The 27,199-nt window shown below is 35.6% G+C and overlaps 1 protein-coding gene across 3 annotated transcripts in view; it reads right to left on the bottom strand.

Moving 5' to 3' along the window:
• Positions 1–303: 303 nt before the first annotated feature.
• The window catches only part of SENP7 (SUMO specific peptidase 7), a 45,491-nt gene continuing 18,595 nt past the window's right edge, over positions 304–27,199 (bottom strand). For 2 of the 3 annotated variants that reach the window (XM_062596417.1, XM_062596409.1), the window contains 20 exons: positions 26,496–26,693; positions 24,609–24,806; positions 20,313–20,431; positions 19,327–19,484; positions 18,024–18,378; positions 17,267–17,424; positions 16,163–16,309; positions 15,778–15,811; positions 14,780–14,953; positions 13,384–13,646; positions 12,108–12,241; positions 10,702–10,818; positions 8,884–9,003; positions 6,568–6,660; positions 5,437–5,651; positions 5,068–5,111; positions 4,691–4,728; positions 4,368–4,436; positions 2,590–2,740; positions 304–1,019 (listed from right to left, as the gene is read on the bottom strand). In XM_062596417.1, coding sequence (XP_062452401.1) covers positions 882–1,019; positions 2,590–2,740; positions 4,368–4,436; positions 4,691–4,728; positions 5,068–5,111; positions 5,437–5,651; positions 6,568–6,660; positions 8,884–9,003; positions 10,702–10,818; positions 12,108–12,241; positions 13,384–13,646; positions 14,780–14,953; positions 15,778–15,811; positions 16,163–16,309; positions 17,267–17,424; positions 18,024–18,378; positions 19,327–19,484; positions 20,313–20,431; positions 24,609–24,806; positions 26,496–26,693 — 2,923 coding nt within the window. In that variant the 3' untranslated portion in view covers positions 304–881. The remainder of the gene's footprint in view (positions 1,020–2,589; positions 2,741–4,367; positions 4,437–4,690; positions 4,729–5,067; positions 5,112–5,436; positions 5,652–6,567; positions 6,661–8,883; positions 9,004–10,701; positions 10,819–12,107; positions 12,242–13,383; positions 13,647–14,779; positions 14,954–15,777; positions 15,812–16,162; positions 16,310–17,266; positions 17,425–18,023; positions 18,379–19,326; positions 19,485–20,312; positions 20,432–24,608; positions 24,807–26,495; positions 26,694–27,199) is intronic. The other variant, XM_062596426.1, reaches the window with a different exon arrangement.

The raw sequence follows: 27,199 nt of genomic DNA on the forward strand, positions 1-27,199 counted from the left end.
AAATGATGCCATAAGGCTCAGAGGTACAGCTCCTCAAAATAATGTATCTAGGATTAAAAATCTACTGCCTATATGTATTATATTGGCACACACTTTGAGAGCAAGTTTTTTTTCTAAAATCTGTTTAAGAAAAAAAAAATCATTGAAAATATAGGAAAGAGACCACTTTTGAGCTTAAAAGGTTTCAAAATTCACTCTGAAGCAAATGGTTTCAATTCCCAGGAAAATAAATTAAGATGAAAATGCTAGGGAGGAGGAAAAAAAAAAAAAAAAAAAAAAAAAAACCACAAAATCTAGCAGCCTCAAATCTCAGCAGAATATTCTGACAAATGCAGACTATTTCTGTATATAAACAGAAACAAACAAAAAAATCTCTGAAGAGAGTCAATATTATATCCTTAAATTAAAACAATACATAGTATTCATTTTATGTGAACTGTAAAGTAGAAAAAGTCATAGCATAGGGTCAAAATCCTTTCTTCAGGCCTGACTTCTACATGCTCATTCAACTCTAAGTTATGTTTATACAGAATTGTAAGGAACAGGCTCCATAAGATCAAAATATTTTTACATCTTTGTGGCACACATCTGAATGTAGCTTCCATATTCCAAGTAAAAGTTCAACTGACAACAAACATGAACTAGCTTTAACTTACATATTTACACTTTTATCTACAGTCTTTTCCTTTTTCCCCATCACTGCATTCTAGGACTACAAAATCCAAATGAAAAAAAATCTTTAAATAAAAAGTACAATAAACGAACAAAATACTTCTTGTTTTTTTAACCTTTATAAGGCAGAAAGAGCCCAAATGCTGCTAAGTAGAGTTCCAGTTACTATAAACAGCAATGTCTTTGCCAGGTCTGGCTGAGCAGATTTATTAGCTGCTGCTGCCACTATGCTGTTGAAAGTACAATTGCAAGATCAGATCTCGAATTTCTTCTCGTTTGCTTCTGATCACCTGACGAGGAAACCACTTCTCCAGATGCATTGGCTGTTCGAAGTTATTTATGGGATTCTGGTGACAGAAAAAAAGAATATTTACAGTATGCATTTCCTAAAGCAATCTTCCAAAAAAATGTCAGCCCCCCCCACTTCCCCAATTATTGCTGAGACCAAGTCACTATGAGACAACAGTGATAGGCTGCAAAGTCAAATCCACTTCCTTCATGGTAATCACATGTATATATAGATATATATACACACTTACCATGAATTACTCATGATAAATACAAGAGAAGCTGTCATTTCCCTGAGAGACACATCAGGATAAGGATACATTCAAAGCACAGTTAGACACAATCCTGCTACATAATGGGACAGATACACTTTGGACACGAAGCACAAAGGTATGCTGATAATATAAAGAAGGACTGGGCTTATAGCAATTGAGCATAAGAGGTTTTGTGGCCTCAGGAACTGCTTTTTTTATGTTATGAGTTGGTCTGTCTGAAAGAAGAGAGCAAAGAAGCAAGAACATTCCCACAAAGTTCATCAGGAAACGAGAGGGGGGCAATTCAGGACAATACAGGACAGCAGACGAAATGGCCAAGACACCTTGCCAATTCTGTCAATAAGACTATACAACATCTCAGTTGCCTAAGTCCATTTTTTCCCCCTCTTTCTCTCTTCATTCTTTTGCAATGCTTACATTCCACCTTCTCCTTTCCACAAATGAAGGAGTATATGGCATGTGGAAAAAGCAAAATGAGAAATCACACCATGATCTGTAGTCTATGAGCACTGCGTATGCTTAGAACAAACTACATCTACCACATTCAGCCCTTGCTTCTGCAAACAATATGACCATGTTAGGAAACGGTCATTTCAGAAGCATTGGTAAATAATTGCATCTTTCACCTACACAAGAGCTCAATCCTTTTTTCCTACTATAGAAGAAAAATCTGTCAATTGGCCAAGGCCCCACACAAGCCTTTCCATGCAAAGGACTCAGAGTGTGGACATGTATGAGCATCAGGCAAAAAGCCAAGGGCAGTGCAAGAGCACTAATCAGGGTGAAGGAGAATTGGGGAGACACTAAATGTCTGAAACCCAGCAGCTACAGATGTTTAAGGCAATGTGCTGATGTGCTGGACAGGAAGGAAACAGATTCCCTCAGCCCTGTGCATTCCCTTTGAAGGATCTCCCCCTCCCTCTCCTTGCAGAGGCTGCTGCTTGCACAGACAAAACCATACAAAGGCCAATGGACAAGCTAAGCACACTTTTAGTAGCTACAAGAAGAGATGGCCTGCATGGAAAAGGTCCCTTTGTACCAACTGTAGGCCAGAAATGTATAAACTACATGGGTTTCAAATACACCTATACAGTTAAGAGCCTTCAATACATCACTGTAAAGCATCATTAAACCACAAGGCCAGAAATGTCTGCCTAGGGAATGCAGAGCAGAAACTGCCTGTGTTCCAGGCACAAAGACCCCTGCCACTATACGAAGAATAGATTTTATCTGCTCTTTCTCAAAAGGCTTTGATAGTTACAGAGGCTGAGCATCAAAGGCTTTTCTGTCTGGTTTGGGGTTGTTTTGGGTGGGTTTTTTTGTGGGAGGTGGAGGGGGAAATTTCCATTTGTACCTGGAAGAAGCTTTCCACATATTGCAGCAAATATACACCACAATCACTGCTGTTATCTTGTTTAGGCACTCTGGGACAGAAGTCAATCATTGTTGATTTACTGAATTCCCGGTGTGTTTTTCGTTTAGCTTCCCATTCTGCTTCCAGGTACCTATAAAGGAAAGCAAATAGATTAAATACTTCAGAAATAACTCCCAAGCTCAGTGCATTTTGGTGGTATTACTCAATATCGTTCTGGAACTGGTCACAATGCTGTAACAGCCTTAACCAACTTTCTTCACAGAAACTGTCAAAGAAATTCATATAAGGAAATTACACAATTTCCAATATCCAAAATTCCAAATTTTTATTACATCAAGATGCACCTCTAACATATAATGTACACAGGAAAGATATATGTTTTCATTTAAAAAGTTAAAAAGTCATGACACTGAGTTTCTTCAAGCTGTTAGGACACTCTGAAACTGAGCTAAAGGAGGAACTGAAGCAATCCTTCATGACTATCACACAGATTTTTTCCCGGGTTCATCTTGAGAAAGCCAGCAGTGCTTTTTACCCTGAATGAACTGTAAAGCAATTATTAGAATTCATCTTATGAGCAATTTCAGTTATGATCACATAGCATAGCCTTTGCAGCCTACTAGTGTAAAAGGTAGGTAACAACTTACAACCTTAGAGATCACTTCGATCATATGACTTATCTGGTATCAGGCTTTTCTACTGTTTTCTTGCTTCAATAAACCTCACTGATCCAGCTTTCTAAAGTGGCCACTGATTTTGAACATATGATTGAAGGGATAAGGGTCAGCTTTTCTAAAGCAAAAGCTTGGAGACTTCTCTGTTTAGGGAAAAGATGGTATCAAAAAATTCACCAGTTATCATCCACTCATAACACAGTATTACAATGAATTTACTTTTGCACAATCTGGATTTTTGTTCCTTTCAGTGAAGTGAACATGACAAGAGACAAAAGGAATAGCTAATTTTAGCTTCAATGTTTAGTACTATCAACTTTGTAAAAAGTTTTTGACAGAAGTCATTAGCAGTGTGTTCAAGTACTGAAAGTTTGAAGACATTCTCCCAATACTTAAATACTTACCACATAAAAACTGTAAATACATTCTTATTCTCACTTTTCTAAACACATCGTAACACTTCCATATAACTATATTGACACATCAAACTTTTAGATGGCTTCTGTTTAGATACTATGCTTTTGCACGTATGTAGGAACAGATTCAATGCAGAAATTCTATCAGCTACATCAGGATACTGAAGTCAACACTTTGGAAAACTAATCATTTAAATTTCAAATTATTTTTTTTAAAGACTCATTTGATTGTGTGGTGTTGCTAATGCCAAGGTTGTGGGTTCAATCCCCATACAGGCTACGCTGAGGGTTGGACTAGATGATCTCCAGAGGTCCCTTCCAACCTTACCATTCTATGATTCTATGATATGCTCCTAAAAACACCTTCACTACTGAACTGGAGGGGATAAAAAAAACAAACAAAAGACTCTAGAAAACTCGCAATCTACTTTTCAACTTTTTTTCAATTTTAAAAAGACATCTACTTTTCAATTTTTACATTACATTTAAGCTGCAGAAGAAAAACAATGTTGTCATCCAAATCTCCATACTGCTGGGTTTTTTTGTAGCTGTTTGTAGGTTTTCTTTTAGGAATAGAAAAGCACACCTTTATATAGAAAATTAATTTGAACATTAAAATCTGACAAACAGCAACCCTTTCTAATAAAGGAGAACGGCAGTTACTTACTCTCTCAAAACCTGAACTGTATTCTGCACAGAGCCAGCTTTCAAGGAATCTAAGATGAGTATACAAGGCCTGTAAACAACAAAAAAAAACAAAGAATTGCCCTTGAATCTTTCATTGTTAGTACTACTTAAGAGAAGATTTTGTTTGAATCCAGCTTCACAAGAGCATTAATAGCTGAATATATGTGAAAAAAAAATGGACAAGCCCCTACAGTTGTGACTTCATAACAAGCCAGATATGATAAATAACCAGCTCAATAACTGCAGGATTTCTTAGTATAAACACTTTAATAATACAATGTTAGTATGAAAACTGAAACTTACCTTTTACAAATTTGCTTTCTGGAGTTACTAGGAGAGTTCTAGGAAGAGAGAAATTAAAAATAACCTTTTTAAAAAAACTACAACAAGTAAAAATCCAAATGTCTTCACAGATTTAAAGGTAAAGAAAGTCTTGCTCCTATTTCAGAAATGGAGAAATTGATATGAAATTAAAGAAAAAAGTGAAACCATAGCATAGGCAACATAGGTAAGCAAAGAAAGACTTCAGCCTAACTCAAACTGCCTTGCACATGCTGCAAGCTGCACAAACATCAACAGCTGCTGCAGAAAAGATAATGCAAAGTAATTTGTTCAAGTCTTGAAGCCTTAGAAAGGAGAGTAATACAGGTCTCCTCCATCAGTTCAGAAAAAGTACTTACTTCAGAAATATCTGAGTGCAGAACCTCAGCAACATGGTTGCCACCTATAACAAAAGAAAAAAATATAGAAAGTCTTAAGAATTTAAGAATTTTCTAACTATTTTCAAGTTCATGATTATTAGTACTCAAAATAAGATAGTCCATACATTGTGATAGGATCTGAGCCACTGATTTTACATATCCTTCCATTAATTTCCAAAGAGTTGCAGAAAGCAAGAACGCAGTCTTTACTATGCATGGAAAGACAAAAACATGTTACGCTAATCTTTCATTTCAGGATATTTTCTAAGACATCACATTTCTCCTTAAAGGATTAAGGCACTATCAGAACTGTATACGACCTGATGTAATTTCTTATAAATTATCTACCTTTTGAGAATAAACTCCTGTTTGCATCCATTTCTTCATCCTTGCAGTTACTAGGAAAGGCCAACACTGAACTGGTTCTAGTGCTCTGACTGTCCTTCTCTGACTGAAGTGGAGATTCTTGAAGCTGGTGATATAATGAAGTCTGATGGAGACATTCCTCATACACAGCTTCTTCTAGCCACGGAAAACAGATAACTGCAATGTACCAATGAGACCTGCCCAGCAGTGGGGGAGGGGGAAATATCAAAACTGTAACATTCGGTTCCAAAAAGCATATGAAAAGTTTTATAGCACTGAGAGCTCATGGACAACTGTTTTGTGGTATGTAACCACTGTGGTCATTACCATGTTCCTTCATAGCAACTCATACAAATCCTCCCACTCATTTGTACTTTGCATTTTACTTGGTGTAATTGCAAAGGTAAGTATCAGGTTTTTTAAAGAAACAAAACAAACCCACTACAGCAATTTATCACTGTCTCACCACCTACCCCACAATTAAAAAATTAAAGTAAAAAATAAAGTAAATTAAAAAAAACAAACTATTGACAATGATCCCAGTTTTGAATATAGCTGAGGGTATACCATGTCTCACACCCAATCTCTGTCTGCAGCTCCTTTGCATATGTAACTCTCAATAACTATTCAGTTTTGCTGGAGCTTCCACGTGCACGGCAGTTATTCAGCTAGGATTAGGCATAGACAGGGGAAGTACTACTCCAGCCTTTTTTTTTTAAAAAAAAAAAAAAAAAAAAAAAAAAAAAACACTAACACTATGCATTGCTGGTATTTCTTCACAGAAACATTACTTAAGTGCACAAGAACCATCATACTGACACATATAAATTGTTTTGAAATATATAAAAACAATTTTCAGTACAACTAAGGAAAAGAAATATAAAGCTTATTGGAAACAACTGTACTTACAAAATGCAATTTTTGAAGAGGTTTAAAAATTACTCATTCTCCTCCTCATTACTGCTTCTTCTTCCATATCCAATATGTTTATTTCTAATATGTTTATTTATTGATTCATGTGTACAGCTATAAATCTTTAAATTATCAGAACATTCAGCCAGAATATTTAAAAATTAAGTATCAGAAAATCTGTCTAAAATTACATAGACTTACTCCTCATTCACAGGCACAAAGATATAATCTTTACTGAAGATATTTATATGACGAGTCCATGTTCTTACTCTTTTGTGTCTTCTCTGAGCCGCTCTGTAGAAATCAAATGATAATTACTGGTTGGATTTGTTCTTTTTGGTTAAACTAAGGTAAATGGACTAGTAATCCTGTATTTTCCCAATCCCTCAATGCATTTTTCATTTATTCATGAAATTTCCCAACAGAGAGAAAATAAACCAGCAGCAAATTAAGCCCAAGTGGCTTGCAAGCCAAGTGGACTGACTTAAATGTTTGCATTATCTGAACCACCTTGAGCTCTTTTGGATAAATTATCCATAGATTTCAAAGTCAGGAAGAATTTGTTGAAATTATTTAGCCAGGATATCAGACTACAGTAAAGGTAGAAAAACCCACCAAAATATCTGTCAGTGTAAACACGGATCTATATCAACTTCCAAATATCCAACTTTCAGATACCACTTTTGAATGCCTGCCTAAGCAAACTTACTTTTTTGTATGAAAAAGCCAAATGCCTTGCATAGTCAGGCAACACACCTATAGCAAAGTCAAAACTAAAAGATAGATTTTCTCCAGTTTGGGAGTTTTAACTGCTGGATCACATTCCCTTTCCAGTCCCATAGACATAAAGCATGAGAACAGGATTATAGGAGACTAAAAAATCTGAGGAAAAATTTAGATTTCCTAGCTTTCTTATTTTGCACAAGATTAAATGGAAACCAGTGGTTTACAAAGTTTGCTCCAATGTCAACCAACAGCAAAATTCACTCTAATCAGGAAACACTCTCTTTTGCCATTCTAATTAAAACCTGATCTCTAACCAAGACATGTTACTTGAATATGGGAGGAATGGGAGAAAAGGGGTACAGAATGGAAAAGCAAACTGCTGCAGGGCTCTTCAGTGGCAGTGTGAAGAGACTTGCTGTAAATTTCTTCTACTGTGTGATTCTAGAAGTACAGAAAACATAACAGTAGAAGACACTGTTACAACCTAGAAAAGCATCTATGAAATGAGCACAACAAAACTTAATTCACTAGCTTATCTGTGTAGAGAAAAGCAAGTAAAGGGACTTCAAGTTAAGTAGCCTACATCAGTAGAGATTAATTTCATTTATGACAATACAAAGCCTGTATTTCCACGATCCACACTTCAAAAAACTCTATTCACCAGGTAAGTATCTAACCCTAAACAAAACTAGAATTTCCAAAGCTATCTCCTGATCTGCAGCAGCTACAGTCCTTGAAATATGACGCATAAAGAGTGACATTCTTCTTCCATGAAGAGATTAAGTACAGTCCAACCTTGCAAGAGGAATCAGATTAAGGCACAACAGCATTCTTAAGGATAATGGTGCCTCCACCTCAGAACATTCATGGTCAGAAGACAGACACAAAAACTGATGGAAGACACTTTCTCTTAAGCTTAGCTCCTTGATTTTTGAGGCTTCTTTAAAAATATCACAGAAGTTGCATTTTTCTTTAACTTTTGCCCCAAAATGTTCAACTGTAACACAGAAATGAGATAGCACATGTGCAGGCGGCCCTGAAAGAACGCAAAACCTGGATATTTCATGAATAAAAGACAAAATCACTTCTGACAAACAGGAAAAACTTCACTAAGCTGAGCAACGATAATAGATTGAAAGCAGCTGGCAGGTAACTAAAGTGGTAAGAAAGTTCCACTCAAACATCAGTATTTAGAAGGAACCGAGTATGAGCTAGGGATAATCCTACCTTTTATACTGTCTTGGCTGCAAGCATGAAGTAATACTAGGATCATAAGCTCCTAATAATATTGTCTGTGAAACTTTTCAATTTCTGTGTAATAGAGTATAAAAAAACTCATATATGTAAACTTGATGCGTAGGCAAATTTTCTTGCTAAAAACATGAACAATAACTTATTGATATGTAACATGAAAGATGTGGTAAATCTAAAAACACTTTTTAAAAGACTTTAAATAAAGCATGCTTTAGACAACACTTGAATTTGGGGAAAAAGGAAAGAGAAAGAGAGAGAGAGAGATCAAAATACATAAATAAAAGTTTGAAGTAAAGATTCAGATAAAGCTGAAGAAAGGTGATGACCCTTTTATTAACAGCCAGGATCAATTACACGTAAGCTTTAATGAAAAAAAATACCATTATACTTAAATTGTGAGTTACAACATTTAATCACCCTTTTGGAAAATACCAATTGATTATTTTATGTGCTGATTAGGATACAATCTACAGAACTTCTAAATAGCAGTAACAGATTCTTTAGTTCTGGTCGTTATGGCATCTGAAGCAAACTTACGTAACTTTGGGATCCCCCTCAGAGTTTTTTTCTGTTCTGGTCAGGCACTTATAGAAGAAACTGCTAAAAATGTGTGTACGGTCAGCAAGATGTTTTGGAGCTTTCTCCAACAAGAGGTATCTACCAAAGGAAAAAAAAAATCTGTTCTAGAAACTACCATTCCTAATACAAAAGAAACATAATTATTTTCTGATTCATCATCCACAGGTTATGTTTACGATCAGTTGCCTTCACAGCTGCTGACCATGTCAAGCTTTTCTATCTACAGTATTTTAAATGTACTGCTGGATGGACATCATCACAGTATGTAAATACCAAATAAATACTAAGAACACAGTCACCTTACCCTTTATCTCAGATTTGTGCTTCACTATTAATGCTTTCATTTATTTTTACAGTTACGTTTCTAACCCTCGCAATTAAGATAAATTTGAAAATCTGGCCAAGTATAAGCTCATGCAGTGTTATAATACTGAGTATACAAAAAGCATGGAACAGGTCAGTAGTATAAATTGCCCCTTTTACTTCTTTAGGTTATGCATATGAAAGCTAGAAGAGACACTCTAGAGATTTATGATTTTACTTTTGATCATTTTACCATAAACATCAGCTTATGTGTCTGTTCAACAATCCCAGACTGCCAAAGTTCTCAAAGTTTTAATCACCCTACTCAAGGTGCCTTCAGCTTCACCTGGGAACTCACGCAACACAGCTTGCAACATGATGGACACTGAGAATGTGGGAAGCAGTCTAACATTTTAAAAGGCAGAGAGGTTCTGCAATGATTACATTAAATTCCTTTATTCAAATCTTCTTGTTAAGATGAAGCTATAGCTAGAGAGGGAACTGCACTGCATAATTTATTTCTAGTTTACAGCAGAATAAAAAGGGCTTTGCTGTAAAGCCATACCATTTTCCACTCCTCTAGATAAGCTGTTTTAACTGGCTTGTTATTGCTCCCAGTTACTGCATGCTTGAACCAAATGAAATGGAATTCTTGTAGCCAACTTTCCACAGTGCCAGAATTCTTCCTAAGTCAGCACACAGAAAATAAATCTTGACCTTAGAGAATAGTAGCCCCACAATGCTGGTTTTGCAAAACTTACTTTACAAGCAACTCTAGTAGGCTAGTGTGAAGTAGGTAAAGCAAACACAACTTCCTCAAGAAACATTAGCTGTGTTCTTCTCTGTAGCAGCTGTACATTAGAAGGATTCCTGAACTCTTGCACAGAATAGCTGAGGATGCTCTGTTTCATGCAAATCTAGTAATGATCTACTCTGTACAGAGCTCTACTTTGTTCAGCTGCCTCCTTAAAACTGCTTTGCACTTTCCATTCTGAGGTCCCAAGAGTTATTTTTTCCTCCCTCAGCTGTAGTGATCCTCAAAGAGGAATCAGACATCTAACAACTACTGAAAAGCCATATAATTTGGACTCTTATTGCCTTATGCCTTCAAAAAAAAAAAAAAATCTCTCACTGTCCTAGCTATATTATTTGTATGACACTAAGGATTTCACATTTAGTGCAAGGACTGTAATGGTTGCAATTAAAGTACATTTACTTCTTAGGCAGGAACAGTAATTATTCTACTTTGTCTGGAGTACATTGCAGCCTATTAGAGGCGCAACAAGAAAATGAAATTGGAATAAGTGAAACTACTAGAAATAATCAAAAGCTTAAAAAATTCAAACTTAGAACTTCATTATATCATTATTTTTAAAACTGTTGTATCACATTTAATGACCAACGTCTACAGTTACATTCAAGATCACATCAAGCCTCTGAAAGAAGAGGACAATTAAATCTCCAAATACTTACTTAAGATAGAAATCTATGATGACATCATTGAGAAATTCTCCATACTCTAAGCACTCTAGATCTTCTCTTGTGACTCCCAGGCCTCCTTTAGCAGGTGGAGGTGGATAAACAATCAAACTAGGAAACACAGATCATGTTATAACAATGGCAAACTGTATTTTATATATTCTTAGTATATCTGTTCCACAACTAAAAGATTTTCCAGAAAACCTATTGAAGAGGTAGTTCTCAAAACTGTTGAGTAACTCAGAAGTCTGTTATCATTTCTTTTTCCAATAGTAAGAGTGTTTACATAAGAAATATGGTTATCATTTCTTTTTCCAATAGTAAGAGTGTTTACATAAGAAATATGACCTCCCGCCTCCCTGAAATTTTGCAAAAACTTTCGGAAAGGAAATTATTTTTTTTTACCTTCATCTTCTTTTGATTAAAAAAAAAAAAAAAAAAAAAAACGATAAATGGCCATATAAAACAGGAAGAAATACTACAGGACAGATTCTCAATGAATGAGTAGTGATGTCCTATCAATTAAGACTCCAATGAGGGCTCCCACATCTCCAAGCAAGAAATCTGGGTTTATGCACCATGCAGCACAGGCCCAAAGTGTTTTGTAAATGCCCAAGTTACACCTAACACTAGCACTTACAACATACTAGAAAAAGTCTAGACTAACATCCATCCATAATACTTAATCAGAACCATGAACCGAGCACTTTTGCTGTTGTAGAAAATCTCTTAAGCAGAACCAAAAACAACTGTTAACACTGCCAGTAAAAACAGTGACAGCATACTGCAATAGTTCTTAAGAGCAAGGCATTTCACTACTGTTTGTCACACTGAAAAGTATGAGGAATAACAGATTTGTACAGACAGAATCAAGGCACAATACTAGCTGTACTCTAGTTTCTTGCTGCATTACACATTCATGTGTTTTTTCTTTTTCTAAAATATTTCTTAATCAAGGTGTTAACTACAGTGTATTTGTAACTGCAGTTATAAATAGATCAAATGTGACAAAATGGTGAAAAAAATATTGTTTAGAGGAAAAAACAATGGCTCAGCCTAAGTTAGCACTAGTTTTGCTTCAATAGGCACTTAGGCGGACATTCACAGAGGCTCTGCCCTCCCATTGATGTGTCCATGATATGAGCGCATCTGTAGTCAAAGTTCAGGTATTCACTAATTTCTGTGAAATTGTCATCCTGTGACACACTGATCCTCTCTCACCTGGTAAGACTGAAACAGGAATGACCACATACATATTCAGTGATCTTTTATATTTATATAGCATCTTTCACCCAACACTTTCAACCAGAAAATGGTAATTAAGACAGGACTTTTACTCCAGCAATTTGTTTATTCAGTTTGCTTTATTTTCATCTTCTCATTAAGTGAAAGATACATACTTTTTAACTGCTTCAGTTTCTCTTACTTCTTTCCATTCTTCGTTCAGTGGAGAGGACAGAGAAATGGAATAGCAACCACTGTTCTGCCTATTTGCAAGGGCATAACTAGGCCTGGCCACTTTTGGTTTTGATTCCTACCAATGAAAAAACAAATAATAAAAAGGACCACACAATTAGATATATAAAACAAATCACAAAACCAACCAACCAACCAAACAAAATCCCACAAGCCCGAAGCCCGCATGACTACACTGCATCACTGAAGAATCTTGCTGGAGAGCAGAAGTGTAAACGTTAAAGTAACAGCATTTAGACTTATGTGCCACTGCTCAGAAAAAAAAAAGAAATATATATAGTCCTTTTAAAATACTTGTAGGTCTTCGTTTGTTCATAGCCTCTCTCTAAAACAGTTTAGAAGCATTATTCAACCAAGTGAGGCAGAATTACTTTTGGCTGAGAAACAGGACCTGAAAGCATGGAGACAGGTATGAGACTGTCTTACTAGGAATGGGTGCGCATGGTAGGTTTGAAAATCTAGCTCTCAAGAATTTCTCTAAAAATAATACAGATTTGAATTGGAAGAAAGCAACTCAACTTTTAAGCTCCCAGTTTCATACCCAGACTGATCTGTCGTTTCTGTGCTTGCTACTGACTGGAACAAACATATACGCTTTGAAATGACAACAGCATGAGGTTGTGTTCAGACATTTATTCCTCAAATGGACATGTACTAGCACATTAACATGCACAGCCTCATCTCCTTAGCATCCTTGGAAATCATTTAGGTATTTCAAGCTGCAGAGCCCTCACTAGAAAAATCTAGAAGTATTTGGAATGAGTAAGGTGCACTGCTCCCCCTATACACACTACTGCCTCCACTCTGCTGCACCCAGTTTACTTATAGCTCAGGTGAAAAATGGGCCCATCACTGCCATCACTCCTACATTCATTAACTCTCATCTTGCCATCCTGGAGACACCACGAGGAATGTGAATTCCTGTAGCTTTAGGCATACGCAACTATGAGTCAACCAAAAGCTTCATTATTTGCCAATTACCAGTGCTGATGACGTCTGTACTATCTTTCTGTGGGCACAATCTAGCACTTTACTGGTAAGTCTTGCCCCATTATGAGGGATAAATCACAAATGTTATTGATTTTTTTTAAGCTGTGGATAAAGAAAGAATTTATTCTTGGCAATTGGCTGATCTAAAATTTACTGGAATTTGTGAATGCCAACAGATGGTAGTAAGTCAAGCAACAACTACTCACTAACCTGAAATGCAGGCTCATGCGCACTTGAGGTATTCTCTTTCGGTATACATTGCTTTAGTAGATCCTGACTGTAACTCATAAAAGAGCTCTCTTCAGCAGAAAGATCCTTAAACAAAGGTACAGCTTGCCTCAAAGACAAAAACTCAGAGAGATCTGGTGCTCTATTCTTCTTGCTCACATTTGTAATTAATTCAGTCAGTCTAACTTCTTCCCACTCTGTGAGTGGTTGGGACAGTTCAAGAAAAATAAATTCACTAGATTTGGCTGGAAAATGAAAGAAAGGAAAATATTAGCACATTAAAAAGGCAAAGCAGAACTGCGTCAACAGTTTCCATATCAAACTATAAAACTACCATTCTGATTTGTTTCAACAAGTCTCTACATAGAAGTGAAAAGATTTGCATTACTATGCATATTCAAAAGGTATAAAACATTCATCCACACAAATTTAATAGTAACTTCTGAAGGTTTCTATTAGAACAGGAATGTAATCAAGGTAAATAAACCTAAGATAAAAGAGAGTGCTGCAGCTGCAGACTCAGCTTCCACTCTTTTCACTGGGATATTTGTCTACAAATGCCACTGGTAATTTTGATAAACCTAGATCTAGAAATGTACAGGTAACTCACTGCTAACATGTAATTCAGTCTTTCTGAATTCAGTCAATTCTTTAAACAACTCAAGCTCCTTAGGCAAAGTTAACATTAACTGTATTTTTTTCCCCAGAGGTGGTGACTGTATAGAGTAAAAGAACTGTTAAATTTCACAAAGGCAACTCTGATATCATAACTGCAGTAGATATCATTTCGTAATCATTTTGCTAATGTAAAAATATTGTGGGATTGTGCCAATCTTTGAATACTTGAACTTGAGTAAAAGTTACACTCAGTTCTTACAGAGCTTCACTGCAGAAAAACAAGTAAATCCAGTCCACAAGACCCTACAGACTAAATATCCCATTTAGCTGCTAGGGGAAATTTTCTCTAATAATATTGCATTGGTCTGGTACAGTCTTGTCAAAGATTAAAAATCAGCAATTATCTTCCAAGCCATTCTTCTAGCACATACACTACCTCAAAAGTAAGGAAACTTAAAACATCCTGTTTATTTTTAAGAGAGTGCAACTTTACATACAAGCCTAGTTTAAAAAGACCTCCACATACAGATCACAATGTAACACAGTTCAAAAGTCTTTCTTACTAAGTAGCAGTGGTTTTGAACCACTTGTCTTCCAAACACAAGTAAAGAGAGGCATTTTGGAAAAGCAAAACTGATCAACTTTTATCTTTAAAAAGGTATAGTCTTCCTCAATATTCAGAAGTGTGAGTATAAAATACTCATAAAATAACCCCATATACTACACCTTTTATTCATGCTTTAGAAGAGTGATTACTCACATGGCTTGCTGAAAATAGACTTTCCTAATTGGGTTTCAATATTTTCTACATAATCTGCAGACAACCAAAGGAAAATGATTGTCCTTGAAGAACAGCCACCGTCACTTCTCCACAGACCAAACCTCCTCAGATCCAGAGTATCAACTGTCAGCTTAATATTCTTATTAAGAGCCACTGTAGAAAACAGGATTTAAAATAACCACAACTTACACAGCCATAGATAATTATAAAGGCATACTACATAATTACTACAGTGCATATGATCAAAGTATATTAAAACTATTCTTGCAGATTTTATTCCTGCCACTACACCAAATAGATTTAGAATTTAGCATTTAAATCACTCTTTCCAAACTATATAACACAGAGTTACCAAATTGTAACACCAAAAGCTAAACATCTAAATGCATAATTCTCCATAAATTCAAAAATTACACTTTTGCTCAGAATAATCTCAGTTAATACCTACAAATACACAAAAGATTAATTCCAAGTCACGAACTCCTATTTTCTTTCCATCAATTCGTCAATTCAGAACTACTCCCAAACTTTTTCCTGTCAGTTATCACACACTACCTTTGGAAAATCGATTGAATGCAAACCTATAGAGTTATGTTCCTCTTGGCTTAGGCAACTCACACATTTAACATACCAGAGGGCCTAAATTTCCGTTCTCAAAAGACTGATGTTTCACCTCAGAAACATGAATGGTCATATTTACCACAATTTGTCACTTAAATATGCAGAATCGCAAGAGTAAGGCCCCTAAAACAAGTTCATCTGAAAAGTGTAAGGAACTGCTAAGTTATCAATACTTACATACTAGACATCAAGTTTTATTTATTGATAAATTTATATATTTCAGAGAGGCTTCAATGTCTTTGTAAAAGCAAATAAGGATATAAAATATTTAAAACCAAAACATATACAAAATATTTTCATACAGTATTTGCAAGATTAAAAGTTAAGAGAAAGATAAAGAAAGAAAATTATCTTACCTTGAAATGGGATCATAATATACTTGGTTGTAAACTGAAATAAAATTAAAACAATAATAGTACAATAGTGTGTTTAATAAACACTATTTATTTATCTAATAAATATATACTATCGGCACTTTGGCTGAAGATCGTCATCTTTATTGAGAAGAGAGTTTTCTCCTACCTTAATATACTAAGCACAAAAAATGAAGTCATTTTTTCCAAGGTAAAATTCTCATGTTCCACTTAAAAACACTGATTTTAAAAATATCTCAAATCATCCTTCAAATGATTTTGGCACATTTAGGAGATCTCTATGAAATTTTTTCATTACTGCATGAGAACTGCTCTAAAAACTCATTTTTAAATATTCTAAAAATAGCATCATAATACTGCAACTTACCTTAGCATGACCTGTTGATGACCACTTAAATCTCCCAATGTATAGACTAGTAAATCCAATCTCCAGTGCTGGGTTCATCTGTTCACTAGGTGTGCCACCAGAAGGTAAGATGACAGGACATGTATCTTCAACTGACTCCATTAAAAGCTGTAAAATAAAAAAGGAATATTTGTTACAGGGCTTGGAATGAAGTATTTCCCTCCTGTAATCTTACAAATTTTCTCTTTAAGCTTGTAAGAATTTACTCTCATACCTAACTTCCATGTAAAATTTCTGTATTAAAAGCTTAGGTTATCATTATCATTACTGACAACCTTCAAGGGCTGAACAGTAACTTGCTCCAAGTCTGAATTTCACACTGCCAAGACATAACCTGTTCTCTTCACCAATCTAAACCCAAGTGAAAACTCACAGCAAAACCACCAAAATCTCTCTTTTGATATCAAAGATACAGGATCGATCCAATACAATGCCTACGCTCAGAGTGATGCATCTGGGAGAAGAGGCAGCAGCGGCTCTTCTGACTTGTTTCAAAATTAGAGAAACCCAAAATCCAGGTCAAATACAGCAGCACAAGGCTCGCAAAGTCCAAAAGGGGCAATGATCTTTACAGAGAGTTTTAGATTCAAATTCCAGTGGTAGTCATAAAGGAAAGGGAACAACTTTACTCTATCCCTTCTACTATCCACAAAGATTCTTAAACTTCTTTATGCACAATAGAAAACTGGATGACAAAAAGAAACTATTGACTCAAACTACAATAAATAGCCCAAAATTGTGGGGAGGGGGGGAGAAACATTTTCAGAGAAATACCTCCATCATATTCACTTCTAGTGCAGGCTACTATTTAATCTTTCCTGTTTTGTAATATCAAATATTTCCAAAAGTTTTTGAAATATGAATTGCATGGTATGTTATAGAACCATTCAAATATCACATCCAGAAATTTTCTCTGAAAACTGTCCAGAATTTGATCAATGAAATAAATTACTACAGCTACCGCTTGTTGCTAGCACTAATCATACCTGCTCACTTTTCTCATGTCCTAACATGCACTGTACAAATAAACAGATTGGCATAACACACAGCCCAAAATTGGACTACCTGCTCTGTGTGACTTTCCATCTTGTCTTCCATTAGCATTTTTGAGAAAGGCAAATCAGACTCTTGGTCTGTTTCTTTATTATCAGTGATGTTATCCTGCAGTGGCTCTGCGGATTTTGGTTCAGAAGAGCCATCCTCATCATCACTGGAAAGGACAACTGAAGAGGTGAAAAAAATATTTTTATATATATACACTACAAGATGCAAGTTTAAGAATATTTTGCACATTGTAAATTTCAAAAGAGTAAAGAATATTCTCTCCTTTAGTATGTAACATCAAAGCACACTGCCCCACCCAGACAGAGTTGGTGTGAACGCAAGCGTATATAACAAGAAGCACTGCTTTGTAACTTTACCAGCACTTCTCACCCAAGGTTCTCAAAATTTTATTTAGATAAGAATACCTGCTTCAACAAAGAAAGTTTATATTTCTCTCAACATCTTTAAAAATACAAACTTGCATTTCCATAGTCACAAAATAAGCTGTAGAATACAGACTAGAATTAGAAAATCCTGCTGTCCACGCTGTTTCTTAAGTACAGGACCCTCCACACTCCAGTACATCATAGTGAGCACTGTTCTCTAACTTGCACAATGCATTACAAACATTATGTTTTTTGTCCTCAATCTTTTGTTCCATATGAAAACAAAATATTTTTCTCCAGATGAGATATATATACTGACTAGTCATATACAAGTTTTCCCAAGATCTAGGCATATCAGTGGTAACTGCCAACACCACAGATACAGTACATACTTGGCTCAACTGAAACAAGTGGCCGATTACCCCTGCAGATTCTGTTCCGCAACTTGCTCAGATACTGCGACGTGTCCACCGTTAACTTCCTGATGGTACTGACTCTTGGTGAAATCGTGTCCTCACCAGTGGTAGGAAGCTGCTTCTCCAATAAGTTCCTAGGAGGAGACTCTGAGCCAAGTACCTCTGCGCAGTTGTAAGCAGACCTCAAATGGACGTGGGTGGAAGCATCTTCACAGTGTGCCTCTAACAGCTGCGGAATACAGTCCCGCACTAGGCTAGACCTGTGACCTTGCTCATCCTCACAGAGGTTTCTGCAGCCAGGAGACTGAGTTGAACTCAATCTTTGCTCTTTCTAGAAAACAGGAATCAGAAACTGGGTACATGTTTATTTCTTGACCTTCCTATGATAGTTCCGATCAGTGAACATTGGGACTTTGTAACATGCTAGATAAAATAATTACTGCTTAATGCAGCTGTACTTTAGAGCTCACGTCAGGGTAATTCCTCCCCCTTTATCTCAAAGGTTATTATATAAAGGTAAGAGGAAGAGCCTTTTAAAAGCATACTATATTCCCTCTTCAAACTGAACAAGAAACTGTATCTGATCTTTTAGCAACCCTCTTATAGTCTGACAACAAAAGACCAAGAACTAGCAATGTTCATTACTTTGCAAATGTATTGCTTTGTCAACCAGGTGACAGGACTCTGTACCTACCTATACCAGTGGGTTTTTAAAAACAAGCTAACAGATATACCTTTATCATATTAAAATTCTTGAATAGCCTGAATATAAATCACAACTTATACTTGACTAATTCTCTTAACCTTTTTTTCTTCCCCCAAAAAATCTTAGTGACTGATCAGAATAAAACTTTCGGAGATAGAATGACAGACTGAACAGGAGGGAGTAAGCTACCACCTTCAAGATTTCAATACCCTCATGTATATTTTATAAATTTTGTTTGAACATCCCTAATCAATTTCAAATCATCTCTGAAAGAAACTTTACTTCAGTGGCCTGATGACGTATTTCCCAAATAGTTTTGTTCCATACTACTCACTGAAGGAAACACTGTCATTCATCTCCCTCTGCCTTTCAGCTACAACAAGCATGTTCTGATGTAGTGGAAAAAAAGCACACACACTTCCCAATTCATCACTGTACTCCTTTGCCTCAACAGGTATAAAGGTATCCCTAGATGACCTAGTTACAATTCCCGTATTTTGGATGTTGCTACTGCTGCTGAAGCAAGAGTGTGCATGTCTATATACATACACATTAAAATTAAGGATAACTTACAGATGATAGAAGCAATATTTCTGGAATGCGTGCATTACAATCATCGCTAAATCTTCTTTTCCTTTTCTTAGACTCAAAGGAGTCTGATCCCTTCCAACTAAGAGAAGTACTGTTCATGTTTTTGCTCCTCTTATCCACTTCAACATAGCTCTTGTTTTCTATGTCAAAATGTAAAAAAAAAAAAAAAAAATAAAAAACAAAGAGAAAATGAGGAAAGTGATTTAATGGATTATCCTTGAAAAATCTTTGTATTTCTTTGTATCTGTATCTGTTCTGTCTTAAAATGCATTCAAGCAGTCAGCTTCCACAAGAAAGTTCTTCCCTTTTAAAAATTGTGTTTGCTTGTCAGAATAAATTCCCTAAAATAATTAGATAAAAATAACTATGGCAAAAATAACTAATATAGGAGTAGAACCAAATTCATACCTCCCTTCCAAGTAATAACTAGCATTCTATATTCTACAAATCATCTTGAAGATTCTGCTGGATGAAAATTCTCCACGTCCTGTTTTAATCTTAAAATATTGCTAAATAGTGTTAGAAAGAAGGGTGCATTCACCCCTAGAGAGTCAGCATAGAGCTCATTACTTTTCAGAAGAGAGTAAAAATATTGTTGTATATAGTATGAACATTTTAGTAGGAATCCCAAACCATTTGAGCCTTCTAATACATTCCATTCTTGATTATAAAAGACTCTGTATACAGTCAGCATTATAATAATGGTACAATGAGGCTTCTTTCAATCTCCTTTTGTTTGTATATCCAAATCATCATGGCTTTTTTGCTACTTAAAAACACAACTTCAGTTATGTTAATTATGCAATATATTTTACCATATCTGTAAATACTGTATTTTGCAGAAACATATATCCTGTCTGCAACACCTTCTATTACCCTATTTCCTTGATCTTCTTATTTTAGAGTTAAGTATTTCCAAATGCTCCAAACATTTATAGTGAAATCCTAGATTATTGCTCACTACAAACCTTTCTTCTGCAGCTCACATTTTCTAAAAGCGAAGACAAGATTATTGCTTTCTGATTCCTTAGAGGTTTCGATCAATTTACACTGGGCGTCGTCTGTCTTTCTCAGGCAATGCTCACTCCTGTAAAGAATATTAACTATGACTTATCTTTTATTTTGAAAGAATATTGAATGAAAAAAAAAAAAAAAAAAAAACAGAAACACGAGTCAGTTAGACCACAAACTTCTGCGCCTCTCATAAGCACGTGAAGCTTGACAAATGAAATGCAGACTAACTCAGCTCACATTAGGAAAATACTCAGCTAGATACTCTGATGTTATTAACAAAATAAATGCTTCTGAAAGATGTACAATACATGCTTGACATCAAACACTGAAATATTATTTTGCTGTAAAGCATAAATGCAAAAAGAATGGGTAACAAGAAGAACAGTTAGTTGATTCTATCCTTGCCTTTGTCATGAATGTCATGGGATTGAGGCAATGTATTTAAAATTTAAACTGCTAATAGAGTCCACTCTATAAGTTCCTGCTACAAGAAAAGATTTGAAAAGAGATTTCCTGCTCAAAGGAGCCTGAAACACTAACTTGAAGAGGAATGAAACAAACAAACAAAAAAATCCTTAACAAATAACAACCATGTAACCAGGGACACAAGAGACAGAAGAGGAAAAAAAGATTACAGTAAGGAAAGCTAGGAAAACCACAGGCTCTCAGCTGAGCTGGCAGGTTCATTCTAAAAGGGAGGACATGCTAGAAATTTTTTCTTTCCTATTTTTTTGTAACAGAAGAAAAAACTTAATATTCCAAGAGGTCCTGATAGACTGAACAGTATGATATCATCACATTTAAGGTCTGACCTTGTACGCACATATACTTTCAGTTTCTCTAAAGGTTAGTTACAGCTGACAAAAGTCTATATAATGTACTTTGGTTTCAAATGTATGCATTATGATACCATATTTAATTACACGGTCACAATATTTTCTCACGGGAACTTAATTACATTCAATACATAAGACTTCTTAGAATTTATCAGGCTTATATTGTCAAAAAATAAAACTGACCTGCATGATGCCAACCTCATTTGCTGCGGGAGTTCAAAGCAAGCAAAAAAAATAAAGGAAGATTTCATGGATAAAATACTTTGACACTGCTCTGGAAAAATCTTTTCCATTCCTCCTTTTGTCACTTCACTTAATCCAAAGCGATTTTGATTTCATCATTTTATATGAGGCCAGCTTACAATCTTGCAGTCCAATTTGCAAAATGCAAGGTAATGACTACAATGACTTAAATCACTGATGGTTGAGCTTGAACTTGTAAAGAACGCCACCAACCATGGGAAAGAAGACTCTTGGCATCTCTAATTAGATGTCCAAAACTACTGGACACTTTCTAAACAGATGCCTGTTCTTCAGTGCCATATCTGTAAACTGAAGCATCACTGTTCTTTTGGAAAATTGTGAAGATATAAATAGAATAAAGATTTCCAAAGTGCTCAGATACTACAGTAATGAACACTATATAAACAATACAAAGAAATTAATAATTCTTTCTCAGTTCACAATGAATAATGCATGAAGCCATATAAAGAAAAGACATTCAATAAGCATTGTACACAGTGTGCACTGAACAAGATAGGGCCTTCTAGAACAGCTCTAGCTCTGGAACAACCTCACTCTAGGGTTTTGGAAGTTATCTATATGTATATCTTTATTTAAATATATCTGCATGAATAACAACTATATTGATCTGTTTTAAAAAGAACACACAAAACCATTAAGTGCTTCTTAGCATTTAACATCAACACTGCAATCCAGACATTTTAACATGAAATAGGAAAAATTTCAATAGGAATGTTTCAGCTACATGCTGAACATAGTCTATACACAAATTCTACATGTTTTATTCTTATTTCTAATCTTCATAGATGCTAACTCAGCTTAAAATGCACCACTTTATAAGCAGATGCATAACCTAAGAAATTAAGAAGTATATACTGAAGTGTTCTCAACAACCATGATAACTATGAAGCACACTTCTACACAACTCTGTTTCTTCATGTTTAAGATGAACTTAATATTCATCATATTGATAGGTCAGTGTGATTTAAGTAAATGCATTTTACATTGGGTTGCAGTGAACAAAGAATGCAAAACCCATCAATTCTGTAACATTCACAGAAAGAAAGGAGACAGAGAACTTGTAGGAAGCTTTAGCTGATAGAGGGAGGTTAACTTGACACCACCCTGATCTTATCACTCACAGTTCTTTGACTAACCTGAGATTTCCATAGTACAAAACAGGTATGATTTTCAGTAAAACAGATTCTGCACACCAACTACCCTGGTAACACAAAGGAATCTCAGTATGGCTGTGTGTGTATGTACACATGTGTGTGCATACGCTTGTATACACACACAATGCGGGGGGGAGAGAGAAACCTTTACTCTGCACCAGAAGAAAAGACCCCAGCAGAGGCTGCGGCAAGAATATCCTATGCACAGACATTAGCTACAGGGAGATGATTAAGATCCAAACAAGTTTTTTTTTTTTTTTTTTTTTTTTTTTTTTTTTTTTAAGAATACTTCTTAAGTTCTCCACTTCCTATGTGTTATCTGTCAGAACTTGCATTAATATGCTGGTCACTATGGCAGGGTGGAGGTGGGGAATTAAAAAAAGCTCTTCATGCTGGTTTCTGCTAATAACTAGCTTTATCGAAAAGGTCTAACATTTTTACTGAAAACACTAGAAAAGTACATCACAGAAATAGAAAACTAATCCTTCATGCAATGAACAATCCCAAGACTAAAGCGAGCTGAGTACACCAGCTACTGGAACACTGACTCAGGCCTTTTTGACTCAGAAAGACACACAGAACTAGAGAAAATACAGACTTTATTTAACCTTGGTTAATATAGAGCTAGTTCCATGCTCATGTAAAAGGTGTGGATTCCCCTCTATGTCCTTAATGCTTTTAGTCATTAGGCATTATTCTCTTTGGGTGTTTACACAGAAGAAATCTCTATACAGCATTAGCTATTTCAGTACTAAAGAGTCTAAACTACTGTTGCTTAGCATAATACTCAACAGCTGCCATTAAGGTATTAGACTGAAAACATATGCAAGATGTTTCCTGAGATTTAGAGAGCTACATACAAAAAGAAGAAAATATGGAGTTTTGAATACAGGCATTGCCATCATTCAAAACAATACTGAGTGGAAAACTAGGATACTATATATTACAGATCTTAAAAGATTTTGTAGTCAAAAAAGACTTAGTCTACTGCTTATTAAAATACATGCAGTAGTTTTAAAGTGACTTAAGAGACAATCTAATAAACTGTTCTAAATCCCTCATTTTAAAATGCAGCTTTGTCAGATCAATTTAAGCAATAACAGAGACCCCCAACAGAAAAATGACAGCAATCTTCAATAATTCAGGATCTCTAAGATGCTCATGTATCATAATGAGCAATATGACTTACTCTTCTAAAGATTTATGATTTCTTTAACCTGGAAACTGCTGATCATTCCTGCCCTCACAAACTATTCTTCTTTACTTTTCTCATCATATTTCCTCCTCTAAAATTTCATGCTATTTGTCCCTGTGGATACTTTAGTTTTAAGCAAAGAGAAAGACACACAAGACAAAAAAAAAAAAAAAAAGGTTACTCTGAATTCAACTGCCATCTTAGACTGAGACAAGTATTATATAATTCTAACCACTCATTTCTACTCATTTTGCATGTCAAGTACTGTTATGATGCTCAGTCAAGGTAAATACAAGAAGAAAAGAGGGAAAATAGCTTCTAGGCAGTGAGAAAACAATCTCTCAAACAATAGCACTTTGTTGATGCACTTGCAACCAGTGATGGATTAATGAAAAAGAAATGAATGATAACATATATGCAATTTGGAGAAATTTTTTAAAGAAATTACTTGAAACCATGCTAGAAAACATAACAGCAACAGGAAAGCAAGACTTTGGTTCTAGACACAAAACCAACTGAAATATTTTTGAAATACAGCCACTTATGCAGACCAAAAACATTGTTTTGTTGGAAATGGCATCCTTCTAGGAAAGGACAGTAGCATAGTAACATCAGGTACAGCAAAAATCAGAATAAATGCAACGTTAAAACAGCTATTTGCAGCAAAATATTAGTTTGCACTCAGGAAATTCAACTTCTGCTTCAGGACAGTGTCCTAAAAACTGTTCCAGTGAAATTGTTTTCCATTGTGAAGTCATGTTATTTCAGGAAGACTGGCAAAATCAGCAGTGAACAACATACCTTTTGGACAGAAAAGAACTTTCATGAGGAGGACTTAATATTTGACATGTCTGTAGGCTGGCAACAGACGATGAGGGTGGTTGACCTGATTGTAACTTGTCAGCATCTGATAAATTAGCATCAATTATTATATTTCTCTTTATGTATTTTCTTCCAATTCTCGTCCTCAGGACATTCGTCAAGATAACTTTGGGTTGCCTGCCATACATATAACAATAAATCATAAATACTGCACTCAAATCTAGAAAAAGAAACTTCTAATTAAAACTGTGTTATCTTAGTGTCTTGATAATCCTCAACATCATTAAATAGTATCACTTTTTTCCCCTCTGTTTTTCAGAGACATAGAACAAAATCCTCCACAAAGGAACTTGAAATCCAAGGCAAACAGATAAATACAAAAAGTAGTAAGAAATCGGGGAAAGAGTTTGTGTAAGACTTGATGCATCATTTCACCATAACCAGATACTATTCACACCACATTGCCACTAACACATCATGTTAACACTATTTAGCAACTGGTAAATCCTTATTGCTAAATAGTTTTCATGTAATACCTATATATATTTCTCAGAATTATGGAGTAAGAAAATCTTGATTTTCCTATGAACAAAAAGCCTCCAGGAAAACATATTGGATTTCCTCAAGCACTTAGTCAACAGGTAGAAAGCAGAACACACACAAAAATTTAGCAGTAGATTTTGTTTCTTCACCCCTCATTTTCTAGCTGGCATTCTGCAACACAGTAATTGCAAGGCCCAGAAGAACATCTGCAAGCGTTACAAAGGACAAGCATTAAAAATAAGCTAAACAAAACATGAAGATGTAACTACTTGAACAGTGATGTGCAGGAGCAGCACAACACATTTGATACAATGCAACTGCAGCCAGTTTGCTGTGTAGCCTTTGACTTATTTCCCTCTTTCGCAAATGGGGATTTAAATTCTACTATTTCCTTTGCAATTCATTTTGGATTACTATGTAAGCCATGGCCTTTCTTGAATGTGTTTGGAATAATGCTGTCCTCTGGATGTCCGCTGTATATCTTCTCTGTTGTCTGCATTCATCCATGAAGCACACTCCATTATAGACTGTGTAATGTCTGGGAGAATCTGGATCTCCTGTTGCACTGAGATTTTCTTTTTATCAAGAGGCTACCTCAGGGACAAGCAGTTGCAGAGATATGCAGCTGATCAGCAGTGAGGCTATGGCTTAGAAGGCAAGCCTGATAGAGAAGAGAACAGCACTCTGGATACAGTAACTTTGGACTCCAGCAACAGAAATCCCCTAAACTGTTTATTGTCAGAAGCTGGGAGGAAACATTAGCAAAAAAAAAATCATTTACTCTAATCATGTCCTGTTTCTTATACTGTTCCCTAGGCATCTCCAGCTGACCACTGCCTGACAGGAAGTAGGAGAGGAGAAGATACTAGGCTTGATAGGCCCAGCCTTTCTTCTGATCCTTTATGCCTCCTCTCATCTTTTTGTGAGTAGTCAGAGACCTTAACAGTGAATATATACTTTGATACTTTGTCAGAGAAAAGTGGGCAGTTAACTGCAAATGTACTCATCACAAGAAAAAAAAAAGCATTGTCAGAATCCAGTGGCTGAATGAGAACAAACTGCTCTTGTCAACACAGGACCATGTAGAAACCAGCTGATCAGAAATTCCATTACAATGTGTCTGCCACCATCTCTTTCAATCACTAGCAAAAGGAACCATGTGCAAAGGAATCCAACAAAGTCAGATGACATAAGAATGAGAATAACGTTCATGAATAAGACAAGACAACTGTGGTACAACCAAGAACAGTTTCTCACGAAAAACAACTGCAAGAAAAATTATTTCTTTTAGTGACACAAAGAAAAGAGCATTGAATAACATACCTTTTGGATAGAAAAAGGCTTTGGAGAGTAGGATTTAAAATTTGCCATATCTTTAGGCAGGCAACAGATGATGAAGGTAGTTGATCTGACTGCAGCTTGTCAGCATCAGAAAAATTAGCAGCAGTTTTAGGTTGCGCCTGTGCATATTTTCGTCCTATTTTCGTCCTCAGGACATTCGTCAAGATAACTTTGGGTTGCCTGCCATATATATAATAATAAATTAATAATAGGGTGCTGAGATCTTGTTAAATCACATGAATTCAATAAAACTTATTTAAACCCTTCCTTAAGGGTTTATTGTTCCTGTATCACACTTAACAGCTTCAAGAAAATTAAGTTCACTTCCCTGACAATTTACAAAGCAGTTCTCTTTAGAGAGGATGTATCAGAACTGCATTTTCTCTCAATTAGGATAGCCTTTCAGGATTTTTATTCTGCCACCAATAATTATCACATCCACGCATGATTTTGAAGCAGCCAACTTCAGCGCAGAGGCACAGAAATTTTGCTGCATCCTTGTTATTGAAAAATATTGGAAGTGACATCACTATCACCTGACAAACTATTCTGAAAACATACAGTTGAGCATTTTCAGGGTATGAAAACAAGTGCTCCTATTGTGGCATCTTACTTTAGAACCAGAAACATTCAGTGGTTCCCATATCACAATTTAAAATATGATCTTTCTGGAAAAATCAAGCAGA

This window comes from Rhea pennata, chromosome 1, assembly GCF_028389875.1.
Source record: "Rhea pennata isolate bPtePen1 chromosome 1, bPtePen1.pri, whole genome shotgun sequence".
NCBI classification, from domain to species: Eukaryota; Metazoa; Chordata; class Aves; order Rheiformes; family Rheidae; genus Rhea; species Rhea pennata.